The sequence below is a fragment of the Salmo salar genome, chromosome 13 (assembly GCF_965601325.2).
Source record: "Salmo salar chromosome 13, fSalSal1, whole genome shotgun sequence".
NCBI lineage: Eukaryota > Metazoa > Chordata > Actinopteri > Salmoniformes > Salmonidae > Salmo > Salmo salar.
The window spans coordinates 61,028,136-61,045,902 of NC_138303.1; the positions used below are offsets into that span (position 1 = coordinate 61,028,136).

The following is a 17,767-nucleotide window of genomic DNA, read 5'->3' on the forward strand; positions in this document are numbered from 1 at the left end:
ACTGGACCCTGGGAACTGTTTTATAGTAGCCATCCCAATCATTTACTTTTCTTTTCTTTAGTAAAAAAAATACAGTAGGCACTTCTAGACTAGTGTGTCTGTCATCCTCAACCCATAAAGAGTGGACTTGTTTCCATAGAGCCGCGTTTGCCTGGCTACACATCCACATCACTCCGGTCAACTGACGTTTCTTTGTAACGATCGATTAAGCAGCGGAATTAAATTCAGGGTGAGTCGTCAGGCAAGCGTTTCGTTGCGCTCACGTCCCTCCCATTCAGTCAACTTTGTACGAGGCGGGCAGTCAAGCGTCTTCATAGCGCAAATCCCCATCACACGTCAGAGACGACATCATTCTTTAAGGTTGAATCAAGTAGGGTAGAAAGTTTTGCGACAGACAGTGTTGCCAAGCAGCTCCTAGGTAGTGGACCTAGTTATTTCGCACAGTTTATCGCACAGTTCTTACGGATATTATTTTTTATAGATCAGCTATGCCCCACACCGTGACATTGAATGGACCCTCACCTTGGGGTTTTCGACTGGTCGGTGGAAGGGACTTCAGTACACCGTTAACTATTTCGAGGGTATGTAAATGTGTTCCCATGTATTTATTCTAATGTCGAAATAGGATTGCTTTACCCTCATAATGCGTTTGGTCTAATGTCTTTCATGTAGCCTAATTTGGCACCAACGCATAGGGTACTAGGGGGTAACTAGCCCCAAGCCCCACCTAAGAACAATGTCTAATTGCTGACACAAAAAAAGCAACGTTTGAAAAAAAATGGTATGTGGTTAGGCAAATAAACTATAAAGGGAAATAAATGGCTACAGTTTACACTTTCTTTGTTTTTTCATGATATGTTGTTTTTAGAAAAGGGGTGTTTTAAAAAAAAGATTTTCTATGTAAAACTGATTAAATGGATTTCAACACACTTGTGTGAAACCCCTATGCCATAATCTCCTACCGGGGTAAATCATTGGAATTGAATATAAATAATACCATTAAATGACATTGGAATATAATATTTAATAACAATAACTTAACTCAGTGTAAAATTGATGTGGCAACTCTTATGCTCTGCTATTGCACGATTGTAATTTGTACCTTTAGGTCAGTAGTAAAACTGGTCACTAGTAAAACTGGAGCACAACTCCTGAGCCCACATCCTGCACTGCTCACACCTAATCCAGTCCCCACCTGTGACTGAAAATGGGGGGAGAGATGTCAATTAAAAAGCTCTCTCTTAAAAATGTAGGTAGCTATCTAGCTATATGACATAAAAGACTTTGTAAAATAGCTAAAAGGCTATAAAGTTGCATTAACTGTAAAGCTATCAGTCACTAGTGGAAACATTTACAACTGAAATTAAGTTGTGTTATCCTTTTTTTATGTATTTTACCTCAGACGATCTGGTAATAAGATTGCTAGCTAGTACTCCTAGCATATTATGCTAACTAGCTAGCTGGCTAGCATTTACTGCTAGTGAAGTTGCTAGCTAGCAAGTTAGCATAAACTAGCGCAAATGGGCTAGTCATTTTCTAAATGACAGGTAGAAACAGGGGCTAGTTGGGGGGGGGGGGGGGATCTTAAGGCTTTCCTTCTTGTATATTAAAAACAAATTATAAATCTAACCTTATTGGAATATATCTACAAAAAATTTGATCAACTTATCACAAAATTGTTTTGTTGAAATATCTCAAAAAGTTGTGATGACACAGAGGACATTTTTTGTTAAGCAAGAACAGTAATTTGGGGACATCCTATGGTCTTTATATGAATTACAGGGGGGAAGTTACCCCAGGGGCTAGTTACCGTCTACTACCCTAATTGTGAATTCAGATGGCTATTTGCCATGGAATAATACCAAAATGTATACAGATGGGGATCCATGTAATGCTTACCAGTCTAATGATCTAATGCCCTCCTTCAAATTGAATAATAGAATATTAGATTACATTTCTCAAGTTCTCCATTTTCTGATCTACTTGTTTAAATTGAATAATAGAAAACTGTTTTAAAATTCACATTTTTCTACACTGTAAAATTGAGATTTTAATCGTTTTCTAATTTATTTTGATTCATTTGTGAAATATATTTTTTTATATTGGTGTGGCTGGGGAAACGGGTGCTTTCTAAGTTTGTGGTTCATTTGGACGCTACCACTTCAATTTGGGGAGAGATTAGTCTTGCCTACACTATACAATAAAGTGGTAAATTAATGTGGTCCTTTTAGGTGAAGTTACACACACACACACACACACCAGATATCCCCAAAGTAATGCTATACCATTCTAACGGCCATGGTGCGTTGTCAGGCCACCAAATGGAGTTTACTCTCTTCTTACTGTCACTGACTGGGAACACATGGAGTTGTGTGCATCAGTCCCTGCAGGCTGCCCTTCAAATTCGCTACAACGTTATCCTTAATCCCCTGTGCCTATGCCAACACTTTGCATAGAGAGTCTAACAGCTAGGCCTAGCCTATTATGTTGAAACGGAAGGTTAATTTACAAATCTGTGCAAAATGGCATGGTGTTTTATGCACATTTCCAGTGAAGTAGCCTCATAGGCCTAGGTTTATTATCTTGTGAATGTAGCCGAATGAACAGATTGCATCGAGAAGAATTGTGAGTCCCTGTCTGGCTCTCGGGCTACCCCCGAACCATTGTGATGGAAGACACCTTGCAGCCTGCATAGCCACGTCTGAGACAGCAATTTTACGGTCCATTATTATAGCCTGTTATAGGTCTAGAGTTGACACTAGCCTCTATACGATGATCAAGTAGCCTAAGTTTGCGGTATAGCTGAGACAAATGCAAGCCTATAATGGAGACTATGCCCCTGTTTTGAGATAACCGGTGCATCCTTCATTCCTCCCATCCTTGAAGACATCACCAATAGATGTGTGAAAGGAGATTTTACGCTAGGCTACCAACCAAGTCATGTCGGATCAGTGATTATGTCTATAGACTATGATCATTGATCACCATTTATCTTATATATACTGTATATTTAGATCAATGATTATTTCAAGAATGGGAGAATCCACCCATGAATATATTTAAACAGCGCCTATATGCTGCTTTTGTAGGAGTGATCCTTGAGTTGCCTCTCCTTCCACAGACACTTAAAATCCTTGCTTCACTCCTCTCGCAGCTGTTGGATAGGCCTATAAGGCCGATATGCTATAGTCTAATTTACTTTCACTTGCCCACTTTAACCTACTGTTAGTCTACAGGTTATGGGTACTCAATCTAGTGGACGGCTGTAGGTTTAGTCTTGGTTTATAATGGGCTGCAAAATAGCAGTGTCGTAGAAAATTTGGAGGGCAGCTGGACATCGGACATATGCACACTCATAGCTCCTGGTCTCCAGGGTCACAAGATAATCAACCTACAGTCGTTAGAAGGATACTTGCCAGGGGGGGATACTGTTAATAAAGAACCATGGATAAGGTCCGTAGTTTCTTTTACACACAGACGTTTTGTTCCCCTCTTTTCTGAACGTCCCTCTCGTCATATAGACCTAGCTGTTAGACTTTTTAAGATACTGTAGGCTATGCAAGGTATTTGCCGAGGCTACGCAGCAGAACTTTGCAGCGAATCTGGAGGGCAGACTGACAGGGGCTCAGTCCCAGGTCTCTTCACGGTCAGGGACAGTGCCAGGAGAGTTTCTTCATTTGGATGTGCTCATCATGTATCATGTCCGTTTTAATAGTGTACGCCTGTAGTCTGAAGTTGCCAGGCGGAAACGGGGGGGGGGGGGGGGGGGGTGTGGTGTGTGTGTGTGTGTGTGTGTGTGTGTGTGTGTGTGTGTGTGTGTGTGTGTGTGTGTGTGTGTGTGTGTGTGTGGTGTGTGTGCACAGTGACACTTGTGGTTGCAACACAATCTCACACTAAATTCTTACAAATATGTACAAAAAGTATTTCAGCAGATTTTGTGCATTCTTGTGCGTTTTGTGTGACTTAATTCGTAGGAAAATACACACATTTTTGTGTGACTTAATTCATAGAAAAATACACACATTTATGTGTGACTTCATTCATAGGAAAACATTTATTAAGGGGCAAACTTCGGAACAATCTTTTGAAAGTTATTGGAGCAACGCATTTTGGGCAATGGTGTTCTACACTGCCTTTGGCCAGTAACCGAAATGTTGGTGGATCGAATCCCTGAGCTGACAAGGTAAAAATCTGTCGTTCTGCCTCTGAACAAGGCAGTTAACCCATTGTTCCTAGGCCGGCATTGTAAATAAGAATTTGTTCTTAACTGACTTGCCTGGTTAAATAAAACAAAACCCAAGCTTCAGACTGAGCATTTCTCACTGGAAATTGCTGCTGACATTGAACATAGCTTAGGGTGAGGGTATTTCATTCATTTCAGACTCTTCTATGCCACTAATCCCAACATCTTATAACCCATACATTGTAAATAAACCTTTTTTAAAGTGATATCATTATTATTATTATAGGGCTGTGAAACCCATAGTAAATGGCTTCCATTTATTTACCGATAGCCATTTCCATTGTATAACAAGTAGGTTCCATTTATTTACAGTAATGTGTATATTAATTATTCCTTTCTTCAGTGAAAATACATAATATTTACAGTACCAGTCAAAAGTTTGGACACACCTACTCATTCCAGGTTTTAATTTATTTTGACTATTTTCTACATTGTAGAATAATAGTGAAGACATCAAAACTATGAAGTAACACATATGGAATCATGTAGTAAGCAAAGAGATTCTTCAAATAGCCACACTTTGCCTTGATGACAGCTTTGCACACTCTTGGCATTCCCTCAACCAGCTTCCCAAATATGCTGAGCACTTGTTGGCTGCTTTTCCTTCACTCTGCGGCCCGACTCATCCCAAACCATCTCAATTTGGTTGAGGTCGGGGGATTGTGGAGGCCAGGTCATCTGATGCAGCGCTCCATCACTTTCTTTCTTGGTCAAATAGCCCTTACACAGCCTGGAGGTATGTTGGGTCATTGTCCTGTTGAAAACAAATTATAGTCCCACTAGGCCCAAACCAGAAGGAATGGCATATCGCTGCAGAATGCTGTGGTAGCCATGTTGGTTAAGTGTGCCTTGAATTCTAAATACATCACAGACAGTGTCACCAGCAAAGCACCCCCACACCAAAGCACCCCCTCCTCCATGCTCTACGGTGGGAAATACACATGCGGAAATCATCCGTTGACACACACTGCGTATAACAAAGATACGGCGGTTGGAACCAAAAATCTCAAATTTGGACTCATCAGACCAAAGGATACATTTCCACCGGTCTGATGTCCATTGCTCGTGTTTCTTGGCCCAAGCAAGTCTCTTCTTAATATTGGTGTCCTTTATAGTCGTTTCTTTGCAGCAATCCTGATTCATGCAGTCTCCTCGAACAGTTGATGTTGAGATGTGTCTGCTACTTGAATTTTGTGAAGCATTTATTTGGGCTGCAATCTGAGGTGCAGTTAACTCTAATGAACTTATCCTCTGCAGCAGAGGTAACTCTGGGTCTTCCTTTCCTGTGGTGGTCCTCATTAGAGACAGTTCCATCATAGCGCTTGATGGTTTTTGCGACTGCACTTGAAGAAACTTTCAAAGTTCTTGACATTTTCCAGATTGACTGTCCTTCATATCTTAACATAATGATGGACTGTAATTTCTCTATGCTTTTTTGAGCTGTTCTTGCCATAATATGGACTTGGTCTTTAACCAAACAGGGCAATTCTTTATTTATTTATTTCACCTTTATTTAACCAGGAAGGCCCGTCGAGAAAGTTCTCATTTACAACTGCGACCTGGCCAAGATAAAGCAAAGCAGTGGGACACAAACAACAACACAGAGTTACACATGGAATACAAAAAACATACAATCAATTAAACAATAGAAAAAGTCTGTATACAGTATGTGCAAATGAGGTAAAATAAGGGAGGTAAGGCAATAAATAGGCCATAGAGGCGAAATAATTACAATTTAGCAATTAAACACTGGACTGATAGATGTGCAGAAGATGAATGTGCAGGTAGAGATACTGGGGTGCAAAGGAGCAAAAAAATAAAATAAAATAACAGTATGGGGATGAGGTAGTTGGATGGGCTATTTACAGATGGGCTATGTACAGGTGCAGTAATCTGTAAACTGCTCTGACAGCTGATGCTTAAATGTAAGGAGGGAGATATGAGTCTCTAGCTTCAGTGATTTTTGCAATTCGTTCCAGTCATTGGCAGCAGAGAACTGGAAGGAAAAGTGGTCAAAGGAGGAATTGGCATTGGGGGTGACCAGTGAAATATACCTGCTGGAGCGCGTGCTACGGGTGGGTGCTGCTATGTTGACCAGTGAGCTGAGATAAGGCGGGACTTTACCTAGCCAAGACTTATAGATGACCTGGAGCCAGTAGGTTTGGCGACGAATATGAAGCGAGGGCCAGCCAACAAGAGCATACAGGTCGCAGTGGTGGGTAGTATATGGGGCTTTGGTGACAAAACGGATGGCACTGTGATGGACTGCATCCAATTTGCTGAGTAGAGTGTTGGAGGCAATTTTGTAAATGACATCACCGAAGTCAAGGATCGGCAGGATAGTCAGTTTTACGAGGGTATGTTTGGCAGCATGAGTGAAGGAGGTTTTGTTGCGGAATATGAAGCCGATTCTAGATTTAAATTTGGATTGGAGATGCTTAATATGAGTCTGGAGGGAGAGTTTACAGTCTAACCAGACACCTAGGTATTTGTAGTTGTCCACATATTCTAAGTCAGAACCATCCAGAGTAGTGATGCTAGGCGGGCAGGTGCGGGCAGCGATCGGTTGAAGAGCATGCATTTAGCTTTACTTGCATTTAAAAGCAGTTGGAGGCCACGGAAGGAGAGTTGTATGGTATTGAAGCTCGTTTGGAGGTTTGTTAACACAGTGTCCAAAGAAGGGCCAGAAGTATACAGAATGGCGTCGTCTCCGTAGAGGTGGATCAGAGAATCACCAGCAGCAAGAGCGACATAATTGATGTACACAGAGAAAAGAGTCGGCCCGAGAATTGGACCCTGTGGCACCCCCATAGAGACTGCCAGAGGTCCAGACAACAGGCCTGCCGATTTGACACATTGAACTCTGTCTGAGAAGCAGTTAGTGAACCAGGCAAGGCAGTCATTTGAGAAACCAAGGATGTTGAGTCTGTCGATAAGAATGTGGTGGTTGACAGAATCAAAAGCCTTGGCCAGGTCGATGAAAACAGCTGCACAGTGTTGTCTCTTATCTATGGCGGTTATGATATCATTTAGGACCTTGAGCGTGGCTGAGATGCCCCCATGACCAGCTCGGAATCCAGATAGCATAGTGGAGAAGGTACAGTGGGATTCGAAATTGTCGGTGATCTGTTTGTTAATTTGGCTTTCGAAGACCTTAGAAAGGCAGGGTAGGATAGATATAGGTCTGTAGCAGTTTGGGTCTAGACTGTCTCCCCTTTGAAGAGGGGGATGACCGCGGCAGCTTTCCAATCTTTGGGGATCTCAGACGATATGATAGAGAGGTTGAACAGTCTAGTAATAGGGGTTGCAACAATTTCGGTGGATAATTTTAGAAAGAGAGGGTCCAGTTTGTCTAGCCTGGCTGATTTGTAGGGGTCCAGATTTTGCAGCACTTTCAGAACATCAGCTATCTGGATTTGGGTGAAGGAGAAATGGGGGAGGTTTGGGCTAGTTGCTGTGTGGGGTGCAGGGCTGTTGACCGGGGTAGGGGTAGCCAGGTGGAAAGCATGGCCAGCCGTAGAAAAATGCTTATTGATATTCTCAATTATTGTGGATTTATCGGTGGTGACAGTGTTTCCTAGCCTCAGTGCATTGGGCAGCTGAGAGGAGGTGCTCTTATTCTCCATGGACATTACAGTGTCCCAGAACTTTTTTGAGTTTGTGCTACAGGATCTAAATATCTGTTTGAAAAAGCTAGCCTTTGCTTTCCTAACTGCCTGTGTGTATTGGTTCCTAACTTCCCTTCTGTATACCACCCCTACCTTGTCACAACACAACTGATTGGCTCAAAAATGTACTTTTAACATGGCACACCTGTTAATTGAAATCATTCCAGGTGTCTACCTCATGAAGCTGGTTGAGAGAATGACAAGAGCGTGCGAATATGTCATCAAGGCAAAGGGTGGCTGCTTTGAAAAATGTCAAATATAAAACACTTTTTTGGTTACTACATGATTCTATGTGGGTTATTTCATAGTTTTGATGTCATCACTATTATTCTACAATGTAGAAAATAGTACAAATAAAGAAAAACCCTTGAATGAGTAGGTGTTCTAACTTTTGACCGTGGTGTATCTATTTGTTTTTCTCTAATCTGGCAACCCTCATAAAACTCGACATAGCCTTATATAAAATGCATTATGAAAGAAATTGTGTAATGTACACTAAAAAGTGGAGCCTTGTTGTCAGGGATTTCTTCGTCGTCAGACGATATGGCGAAATCATCGTCAGAAAATGAGGACCAATATGCAGCAGAGTTGAGATAGTTCATTTTGAACTTTTAATAAACTCAAAACGAACATACAAAAATAACAAAATAAACTCACGATTTACAGACAGCCCTGTTATGCTCACTCACGCTAAACAAGAAACAATCTCCCACAAATACACAGACAAACACACCCAACTAATATAGGACTTCCAATCAAAGGCAACACCACACAGCTGCCTTCAATTGGAAGTCCACCCCAATTAACTCAACATAGAAACAGATTACCTAGACTAAACATAGAATTACATAAACAAGGAACAGTGCCCAAAAACCCCAGAATACATAAATCAAATGCCCTTTTAGAAAAAACACCACCCCGAACCACATAAACCAAATACCCTCTGCCACGTCCTGACCAAACTACAATAACAATTAACCCTTATGCTGGCCAGGACGTGACACTTGTCTTAAATGCATTTTGAAGAAAATGGTGTAATGTAGGCTCCCTGAAAAATGAAATGCGTTATGAAGGAAATCATGTAGGGCTACTACAAGTGCCCCAGTATCCCAAAGTATTAACTGAAAACAAGCAGAGAAAACAGTATTGGCATGAATAAAAATACAAAACTGCTACTATTATATTATAATTATTTTGGTGACAACCTGGTTGATTAACAATATTGGGCTTGTTAACCCGTTTGTTTCTTTACATAAATACGTGGGAGACAAAAAAAAGGCAGTGTATAAGACCATTGCACATCGTGCATTGCTCTAATAACTTTCGAAAGATTGTTCCGAAGATTGCCACCCCCAAAATAATTTTTCTGTGAATGAAGTGGCACAAAAATTTGTGTATTTTTCGACAAATTAGGTCGCACAAAAATGTGTCTTTTCACACCAATTTAGCCACACAAAAATGCACTAAATCTGCTGAAATACTTTTTGTACATATTTGCACGAATTGAGTGTGAGATTGTGTTGCAACTATCCAGCAGCTCATGCTTCAAAGTTTAATCAAGTGTGCCAGACTCACCACTTTGTGTCGTTATGGCTGCTGTTTGTTAGCCCAAACACCCACAAAGTCTGTATCTATTAGGTGTTCTGTTCACTTTCCATTTATTATACAATTTGAAGTGGTGAGGCCCTCTCGCATGGGAAAGTAGCCTAGTGTTGAATGAATGAAGTGTAGCGTGCTGCCATGCTTTCATTGTGAAATGTGACTGTTACCACATAATTCTGCTCTGTCAAGAATTCCCAAACAAACCTGCTACAATTTTGCTACATGGCACAGGACAGACTGTCTATGTTGGCATATCTGTTGTACTTTTTTCAACACCCACATTATGATGAGGCTACTAACAAGACAGTAGCTTTCTGTGGAGGTCAAATAATATCAATATAATAAGCTTTAATCCTGTATAATATAAATGTATAATACAATATATATATAAATATATATATATATACACATTTTCATAACTGACTAAAAGCTCATCAACACCCTTACTTTACCTCACAATATGTGTCATATGGTCGATTTCTAAGGTTCTGAAAGAGTCAGGGGGCCAGCAGGGGACTTGGCAGTAGCCAATAGTCAGTCAGGGTAAACAGTGGTGGCGTCCTGGAGTGGGCCGGGCGTTGACATTTGTTTTTCATCAGAGATTGTGGTGCTACTGAGGGATTCCAGGTGTTGTCTCAGCTGCAAGCCTCCAGACTCTTTAACTACCACTGCAACCAGGGGTGTAATTTTTAGATTCACGAGGGGAGACTGACTCAAGGTCACCTGAAGTAGCCTTTTTCATGTTCTAGGCCAGATATTCCCAAACTGGGAATATCTTCACATTTTCAAACCGTTCATTTATATTTTCCAACGGGACTAGACATTTGGGTGAGGTTTTTTTCTTGCCTGAGTAGCCTCGTTTCACTGGAAAAAATAAAATGAAACCATCTACTGTTCAGAAAAATAACAACACAATGTCATATTCAGGTAGCCTAGTCAAATAATTAACATCCAATCACATTAACCGTTACTCGCTCGCTGGAATTCCACTAACGGTCCGTATGTAGCCAAACGTAGCTGTTGCTCATTCCGTTTGCTCGATAATGGATAAATGGTAAAAACCAAAAAAAGTAAGGCCTGCGTCCATAGAGACACATACCAGCAGTACTGCACCTGTTGATGACACAAGTTGTTCTGCTTCCACGAGCACATCCAATGCTAGCATCAGTAATTCTACATTTGTTGTTAGCCCAGCTAGCATGGACACTGACAGTTGTGAATCTGATGCAGCCGAAGAGCTACTGCCCACTTACCTGGGAAAGCACCAAACAACAGACAGGGACGGTGGACCATCGAAGAGGTGCAAATATGATGAGAACTACATTGATTTGGGGTTCACTTATATTGGGAGTAGTGCCTTTCCTCAGGCACAGTGTGTTATATGTGCAAAAGTACTATCTTACAACTCGATGAAACCTTCACTCTTGCGCAGACATTTAGAAACAAAACATACCATTTTCGAAAATAAGCCACAGGCGTTTTTTGAGCGAGAATTAAGACGATTTTCGAGTAGTAGGACATGTATAAAAGCAACAGATACCATTAATAAGAAGGGGCTAGAAGCGTTTTATATGGTGAGCTACCGAGTGGCTAGGACAGGCAAGCCCCATACTATTGTGGAGGACTTAATTCTTCCTGTTTCCGCGGATATGGCTGGGACAATGCTGGAGGAAAAGGCCAAAGAACTATACAGACAATGTCTTCGTCAAACAACACTGTTTCATGACGCATCAGTGACATGGCAGGAGATGTTTTGAAACAATTACTGCTTCACATACAAGCCAGTGAATTCTATGCCTTACAGCTGGATGACGGACAATGTCAAATGTGATATAGCGAAGCACCTGACTGAGTTTTGTGTGTAATTACGCAGGTACTTTCCCGAAGCGGATGACACAAACAACTGGATTCGTTATCTCTTTCATGTCCTGCCTCCAGTCCACTTATCGATATCTGAACAAGAGAGCCTCATTGAAATTGCAACAAGCAGTTCTGTGAAAATTGAATTGAATCAGAAGCTACTGCCAGATTTCTGGATTGGGCTGCTCTGAGTATCCTGCCTTGGCAAATCGCTCTGTTAAGACACGGATGCCCTTTGCAACCACGCACTCTACCTATCTGCCCTCACTAGCATGAAAACTAAATACAGACTGTGTGTGGAAAATGATTTAAGACTGAGACTCTCTCCAATACAACCTAACATTGCAGAGTTATGTGCATCCTTTCAAGCACACCCTTCTCATTAAACTGTGGTGAGTTATTCACAATTATCGATGAACAAATAAGGTTTTGTATGTAAGATGGTCAAATAAAGAGCAACATTATTGATTATTATTTATTTGTTATTTGTGCCCTGGTCCTATAAGAGCTCTTTGTCACTTCCCACGAGCCGGGTTGTGACAAAAAACTCACACTCATTCTTATGTTTAATAAATGTATCGTAAAGTGTATGTGTGGCAGGCTTACAATGATGGCGACAAAACAACATTTGAGAGTGCGCTGTCCCTGGTGCTAGAGGGGGTACGCAGCTGGAGGTTGAATGTTTGAAGGGGTACGGGACTATAAAAGGTTTGGGAACTGCTGTTCTAGGCCATTGACATCTTTGCTAAGCGTACTTGAAAAAAAAATGTTGCTTTCAAGGGTTTACAGTACCATGACTTTGTGCACTGCAAGTGCTGATCATCTGATATCATGCTTGTGATTTTTATTGTACCAAGACATTATTAGACAAGGCTTTCTCAGAAAATCTTCCTTAGGCCAGTTAGACCCATACACAAACTGCTTTGCTGGCACTATAAAAAGGCAGACCTTAATCATGGCAGATGCAGATGTCACTGGTGGCATCCCAAATGACACTCTATTCCTTATGTGGTGCACTACTTTTGATCAGGGCCCATAGGGATCTGGTCAAAACTAGTGCACTATGGTAATAGGGTGTGATTTGGGACGTGCCCACTGACAATCACAGGGTGGCAGGTAGCCTAGCGATTAGGAGCATTGGGCCTGTAACCAAAAGGTTTGCTGGTTCAATTCCCCTAGGTGAAACATCTGTCGATGTGCCTTTGAGCAAGGCACTTAACCGTAATTGCTCCAGGGTCGCCATCAATAATGGCTGATCTCTGACCCCTCTCTCCATTCCATTGTTTCTGCAACCTCACCCTAACAAGCAAAGTTTGACATGTGTTCTATCCTCTTGTTGCTTTGAGTCTCTAGTGACTCCTGTCAAGGAATGAAGTTTAAAGTGGGATATGCAAAAAACACATTTCCAATTCTCACTTGTACATGTGTGAAATATGACAAATGTAAGCACCTAAGTATCTTATCTACAGTGCTTAAAATAACATCAGATCCACTCCATATCAAATCAAATCAAAGTTTATTTGTCACGTGTGCTGAATACAACAGGTGTAGACTTTGCAGTGAAATGCTTACGATAACACACAATGAAAGTGTCTAATGTAGTCAACTCCAATATAAAAAACAACCCAGACCTTTTGCTATGGGACTCGAAATTGAGCTCGAGGGCATCCTGTTTCAGTTGATAATCCTTAGATGTTTCTACAACTTGATTGGAGTCCACCTGTGCTAAATTCAATTGATTGCACTTGATTTGGAAAGGCACAGACCTTTGTCTATATAAGGTCCCACAGTTGACAGAGAATGTCAGAGCAAAAACCAAGCCATGAGGTCGAAGGAATTGTCTGTAGAGCTCCAGGACCGGATTGTGTCGAGGCACAGTTCGGGGGAATGGTACCAAAAAATGTCTGCAGCATTGAAGGTCCCCAAGAACACAGTGGCTTCCATCATTCTTAAATGGAAGACGTTTGGAACCAGCAAGACTTCTCATAGAGATGGCCAACCCACAAACTGAGCAATCGGGGAGAAGGGCCTTGGTCAGTGAGGTGACCAAGAACCCGATGGTCACTCTGACAGAGCTCTAGAGTTCCTCTGTGGAGATGGGAGAACCTTCCAGAAGGACAACCATCTGTGCAGCACTCCACCAATCAGGCCTTTATTGTAGAGTGGCCAAACGGTAGTCACTCATACTCTCAGACCATGAGAAACAAGATTCTCTGGTCTGAAGAAACCAAGATTGAACTCTTTGGCCTGAATGCCAAGCGTCACGTCTGGAGGAAACCTGGCACCATCCCTACGGTGAAGTATGGTGGTGGCAGCATCATGCTGTGGGGATGTTTTTCAGCGGCAGGGACTGGGGGACTAGTCAGGATAGAGAGAAAGATTAACAGAGCAAAGTACAGAGAGATCCATGATGAAAACTTGCTCCAGAGTGCTCAGGTCTTCAGACTGGGGCGAAGGTTCACCTTCCAACAGGACAACGACCCTAAGCACACAGCCAAGACCATGCAGGAGTGGCTTCAGGATAAGTCTCTGAATGTCCTTGAGTGGCCCAGCCAGAACCCGGACATGAACCCGATCGAACAGCTCTGGAGAGACCTGAAAATTGCTTTGCAGCAACGCTCCCCATACAACCTGACAGAGCTTGAGACGCTCTGCAGAGAAGAATTGGAGAAACTCCCCAAATACAGGTGTGCCAAGCTTGTAGCGTCATACCCAAGAAGACTCAATGCTGTAATCGCTGCCAAAAGTGCTTCAACAAAGTACTGAGTAAAGGGTCTGAATACTTATGTAAATGTGATATTTCCGTTTTTTATTTTTATTTTTTTTATACATTTGAATAAAGAAAACAACAGTTTTTTCTTTGTCATTGTGGGGTATTGTGTGTAGATTGAGTGGGATTTAAAAAAAGATCAATTTTAGAATAAGGCTGTACCGTATCAATATGTGGAAAAGTCAAGCAGTCTGAATAAATTCCGAAGGCACTGTATAAACCACAGTAGATGCAGAGGGTCAAAGATCATACCCCCCAAGACATGCTGACCTCTCAACATTACAATAACAGGGGAGGTTAGCAGGTCTTGGGGGTATGATCTTTGACCCTCTGTACCTTTCTCAGTCAACATTTTTCACAATTTATTCTGGATTGTCCGTAATCATGGTAGCATCCGCATGAATGTAGACGTGTTTAGAAACATATACTGTTCTTATTTACAATAAAAGTGACTCCAAAATGACACAATACATTTTTTTACCATTCATTTCCATTGGGCACAAAATAATCTGAAACACAACCAAAACCAACTGGAAATGCCCCCAACAAGTTTATAGAGTCACAAGCTTGTAGTCATTGCGTGTTAGGAATATGGGACCAAATACGACACTTATGACTACTTTAGTTATAAGAATCTTTAGGGGTTTCAATCATTTTGACCCATAACTTTTTTGATTAAAAAAGTATTACTTCATATTTTTTTCTGAGCAATTTTATTAGTATAAAATAATATAATTTCAGTTTTTTTGGGGATATAGCTCGGTATTTGAATAACTTATTTTATAGTCATTATTGCTCATCTTTATTAAGGGTGTAAATAATTTCAATCCAGGTCCTCAGCGGCCCTCTATTTTACACAGACTGCAGATATGCCTTTGCATATCTCTGAGTTAATGATCTAGAACACCTGCATTCTTAAACAATGAAATTCTGGGTCCCAGTACACCATCCCGATTGCAATAGCTGGTTTGTAGCTAAGGTGCTAATTGGGCTTGAGTTGTGAGTGGGAAGTCCGTAGGACTCATGCATCTAAATTGCCAACCAAGGGAGCCAGCCAGATCTCTGATGTAATTGTCAAAGCATTTTGAAGGGATGTGCAGAAAATATCAGTTAGGGTATAAAACCTTGTTAAATCAATGTCAATTTAACTCCCATGCAAGAGGTGACATAAGTCAAGACCAGCTAATGGTGCTAATTCATAAACAGAATTCCTCTTGGACAGTAGTTCACAGCTCAATGTCATGTAAATAAAAACGAAAATGTGTTTCTCGTTACGAATTTTTCACGAGTTTCCATTAAAACGCTCCAGTCCAAGCTGTATGTCCTGTTGTGTGGTCCTGAAAATGTATGATTTCCCTAAAGATTCTCCTTTGGACATTTGACAAATAAGTTTCCCAAAGTGTTCTGGGAACTAACATTAGCTAGGAAGGCTATACAGTAGTAGATCTATACACTTATGCCAAGGTCAGATCCTGTGCATAAGGTTTATCAAACCTTTTCTATATATTTGACATTTCAATCAATGTTCTTATGTATTTTCTCTACTGAATGGGGTCACTGATGTTTACTTTATCAGAGAAATATTATCTGAGCAGTTAAGTCTTCTGTATTTGACTCCCCCCAATGTCTGAGTTTCCTTCTTTCAAATGCAAGGAGAGATTTACTTCACCGACATTTGGACTCTGTTATATTTTCCTTTCCTCTGAAGTTATCTTTTATCAGAGATAGGAATGTATCTGGGTCCTTCCATGAAATGAGTGCCTTTTGTTAGAATTTGTGCACAAATATGTTATATTAAATCAGGGATGGGCAACTCCAGTCCTTGGGCCTGATTGGTGTCCCCCCTTTTTTTGCCCCAGCCTGTCACGTCCTGACCAGTATAAGGTTAATTGGTATTGTAGTTTGGTCAGGACGTGGCAGAGGGTATTCGTTTTATGTGGTTCGGGGTGGTGTGTTTTGTTGAAGGGGCATTTGGTTTAAGTATTTCGGGGTTTTTGGGCACTGTTTGGTTTTCAGGTATTCTATGATTTTGTCTAGTATGTCTGTTTCTATGTTTGGTTAATTGGGGTTGGGACTCTCAGTTGAAGGCAGGTGTTGTCTATCTGCCTTTGATTGAGAGTCCCATATATGAGGGTGTGTTTGTGTTTGTTATTTGTGGGTGATTGTTCTGTGTTGAGCTTTATGCTTTGCCAGACTGTTTGTTGTTCGTTCGTTCTAGTTCTTTATTATTTTGGTGTTCATTTTGTATTTATTAAAAAGCAAGATGAGCATACACATACCTGCTGCGTTTTGGTCATCCATTTCCAATGACAAGCGTGACACAGCCCCAGCTAACACACCTGACTTCAGTTTAGGACGCAATTAGTTTAATCAGCTTTGTTTGCTAGGGATGGGGAAAAGTGACACCACTCCGGCACCTGAGGACTGGAGTTACCCATCCCTGTATTAAATGAAGTGCCCTTTAAAATAGACCACATGGAAAATTCTATAAATCTGTTTTTAAAAAATATATATAAATAAAGACTTGCTGAAGTGTCAAAATTCTGCCTTTTGACATGTCCGTCTAAGGATACTCTGTGAAGATATATACTCTAGGAAGATTTTACGTACTTAATCACAACATTTCTAAGTTGTCACCATCATTGTAAATCTCTAGTTATTTTGTTGCGTTGACAAAGTCATTTCTGAAGAATATTCTTTATTTCATGTGATTAGTGATTCATTTTAAGGTAAAAAAAAAAAACCCTGTCTCTCATTTTAAGGTCAACCCTGTTACGTGAAATAAACTCCCGTTTTAATAGACGGGTTGGTTGTTTAGCAACAAAACCAACGTGGGTGCAACTATGGGGCAAAACAGACAGGGTTGACTTAGACTGTTGACAACGTGTAAACTATATTTAGTCTCTAAATGTTTAAAAACATAAATCAATTTGCACAATGAGCAGTTGTCTCTCAGATACAAAGTTTCAGTTGTTGGTTAGCTAGCTAGCTAATTTGAGCCATATTAGCATAGACATTACATCAGTCAAAACACCTCAAAACAAGACCTGGTACTTGTGTGCATGGCCAAAGAGCTATATTTTCATGTCATCCAACAAATGTAAATGCCTGGTATTTGCTAAACGGCATTGGCACTTGGATTGGAACTGGTGCTTTGGTCACATGACATGAAAATCTAGCTCTTTGACCACGCACACCAGTTGTGAGTTTGTCGTCGAAATGAGAATGCATGAGCAGAACTCCATAACTACTGTAAAATATTGTGGTGGATATTTCATGTTTTAGGGCTATTTTGCTTCCACTGGTCCTGCGGCCCTTTTTAATGTCAATGGCATAATGAACTTTACCCAGTACCAGGACATTTTGGCCAAAAACATGGTTACCTCTGCCAGGAGGCTGAAAGTTGGCCACAAGTGGATCTCCCAGCAAGACAATAACCCAATTAACACTTCAAAATCCACAATGAAATGGTTAATTGGCCACAAAACATTTTGCGATGGCCATCTTAATCTCCAGACTTGAAAACCCATTGAAAACCTGTGGTTTGAATTGAAGAGGGCAGTTCATATGTGCAGAAAATGGATATCAAGAATCTGGCAGGATTTTGTATGGAAGAATGGTCTA

General features: G+C 41.0%; 1 protein-coding gene across 1 annotated transcript in view; it reads left to right on the forward strand.

Annotated features, from left to right (window-relative positions):
* Positions 1-243: 243 nt before the first annotated feature.
* LOC106567515 (PDZ and LIM domain protein 4) overlaps positions 244-17,767 on the forward strand; it is a 77,069-nt gene continuing 59,545 nt past the window's right edge. Inside the window, exon 1 of the mRNA XM_014136837.3 lies at positions 244-581. Within this exon, the coding sequence (XP_013992312.1) occupies positions 489-581 (93 nt within the window). The 5' untranslated portion in view covers positions 244-488. The remainder of the gene's footprint in view (positions 582-17,767) is intronic.